Source organism: Medicago truncatula, chromosome 7 (assembly GCF_003473485.1).
Source record: "Medicago truncatula cultivar Jemalong A17 chromosome 7, MtrunA17r5.0-ANR, whole genome shotgun sequence".
NCBI lineage: Eukaryota > Viridiplantae > Streptophyta > Magnoliopsida > Fabales > Fabaceae > Medicago > Medicago truncatula.
The window spans coordinates 16,909,763-16,911,599 of NC_053048.1; the positions used below are offsets into that span (position 1 = coordinate 16,909,763).

At 39.9% G+C, this 1,837-nt stretch overlaps 1 protein-coding gene across 1 annotated transcript; it reads right to left on the reverse strand.

Moving 5' to 3' along the window:
* Positions 1 to 261: 261 nt before the first annotated feature.
* LOC120576996 (uncharacterized) lies at positions 262 to 1,107 on the reverse strand. Its single transcript, XM_039827877.1, has 2 exons — positions 906 to 1,107; positions 262 to 803 (listed from the first exon to the last, which is right to left on the reverse strand). Exons 1-2 carry the CDS (start codon positions 1,105 to 1,107, stop codon positions 262 to 264), a joined length of 744 nt encoding a protein of 247 aa, XP_039683811.1.
* Positions 1,108 to 1,837: the final 730 nt, after the last annotated feature.

Below are 1,837 nucleotides of genomic sequence, written 5' to 3' on the forward strand. Positions count from 1 at the left end.
ATCACCCTGCTGAGGATGAGCAATATGATCTCCAGCGCTTCTGCCTCAGGTGTCGTCTGGACAGCGAGATTCGATGGTTCCTCGATCTCTTTGGCTTTGGCCAACTTATGTAGGACTTTCCATCGAAGAATCATTTTCTGTTTGTAACATTTCTTTTGTAATGGTTTACTTCGCGCTCTTTTAGAGCTTATTTTGAAATTTTGTGTAAACCGCCCATTAGTTGGCTTAATGAAATGCTATGTTTGGGTTTATCTTTTCGAATTACTCTTGTATGATTCTAATTTCCTGCAACGTTGGTTTATACTTTTTCAAGTACTTTCCATTTATTCGTAGAATCCTTCGATCGTCGTTCAATTCCTCGATCTCATAAGCATTATTCGAAAAAACCCTTAATATTTGCCATGGTCCTTCCCATCCGGGTGACCATTTTCCCAAAACTCTATCTTTTTTGTCCATTGGTAAGATCACTTTCCATACCAAATCACCTTGGGCAAAAAACTTCGATTTTACCTTTTTATTATATGCTTTTGCTACCTTTTCTTTTTGTCTCGCAAGGACTTCTAATGCTGTTAATCTTTCTTCATCGAGATCGGTCAATTCGTCTATGACCATGTCCCAATAATGATTAACTGGTATTTCACATTGCCTTTGAATTCTGACTGATTGCAACAGAATTTCTACTGGTAGTACAGCATCATGACCAAATGTTAACCTAAACGGTGCAGTGTTTATCGATTCTTTGGGAGACGTTCGACATGCCCATAAAGCTTCGCCTAATATTTCAGGCCAGTTCTTGGGCTTTGCTTTTATTTTTCGTTTAATAATGGCAATGATGTTTTTGTTTGCTGCTTCAACTTGACCATTTGCCTGTGCATAGTATGGTGTCGAAGTTAGAAATTTAAAACCTGTATCTTCGGCGAATTTCACCATCTTTCGACCAATAAATACGGATCCTTGGTCTGTGGTTATGGTTTCTGGAATACCAAACCTATAGATGATGAACTTTTGGATAAAGCTTATAACTTCCTCTTGAGTAACATCTTTTAAGGGAATCGCTTCTATCCATTTCGTAAATAATCTATCCCTACTAAGATATATCTGTATCATTTCGATGAAGTAGGTTTAATCTCCCCTATTACATCTAAGGCCCCTCCTCTAAATGGCCACGGTTTGATTATTGCATGGAGTTCACTTGCTGGGACGCGTTGAATTCCGGCGTATTTTTGGCATCCTTTTGCGAATTCTATGCAGTCTTTGAGCATAGTTGGCCAATACAAACCTTGTCGAAATAAGAGCCATTTCATTTTGTGGCCTGCTTGGTGTGTCCCGCATGTTCCATCATGAGTATTGGAAACAGCCAAATATGCGTCTGTTTCTCCCAGGCATTTCAACAAAACTCCTTCTGAAGTCTTTTTGAATAGCTCACTACCCATTATCACATAGCTCAAGGCTCTGTATTTCACTTTTCGAGGGGTGGCTCCATTTGGATTTTCCAGATAATCTACTATGGGCTTATGCCAATCGTTTTCATTTAAATCGTTAATGACAAAAATTTCGACAGAATCCGTACCTTTTATGGAATCTTGACTTGCTCTGGTCCCCCCAAGTTTTGGCGTTAACGATTTGCCAGGAAAACATTCTATCGAGTTTCGCCTGTTTCTTATCTCTATTGGCTCTTGCATCCGTTCCTTGGAGATTTTGTACCCAGAGGCCCTCTGTGCTAAGTCATTTGCATTTTGGTTCTCGATGCGAGGTACGTGCCGAATGCCCACATGGCAGAACTGTTTTAGCAGTCTGCTAGCTATTGCATGATAGGTGACCAAACTTTCTTTAACGC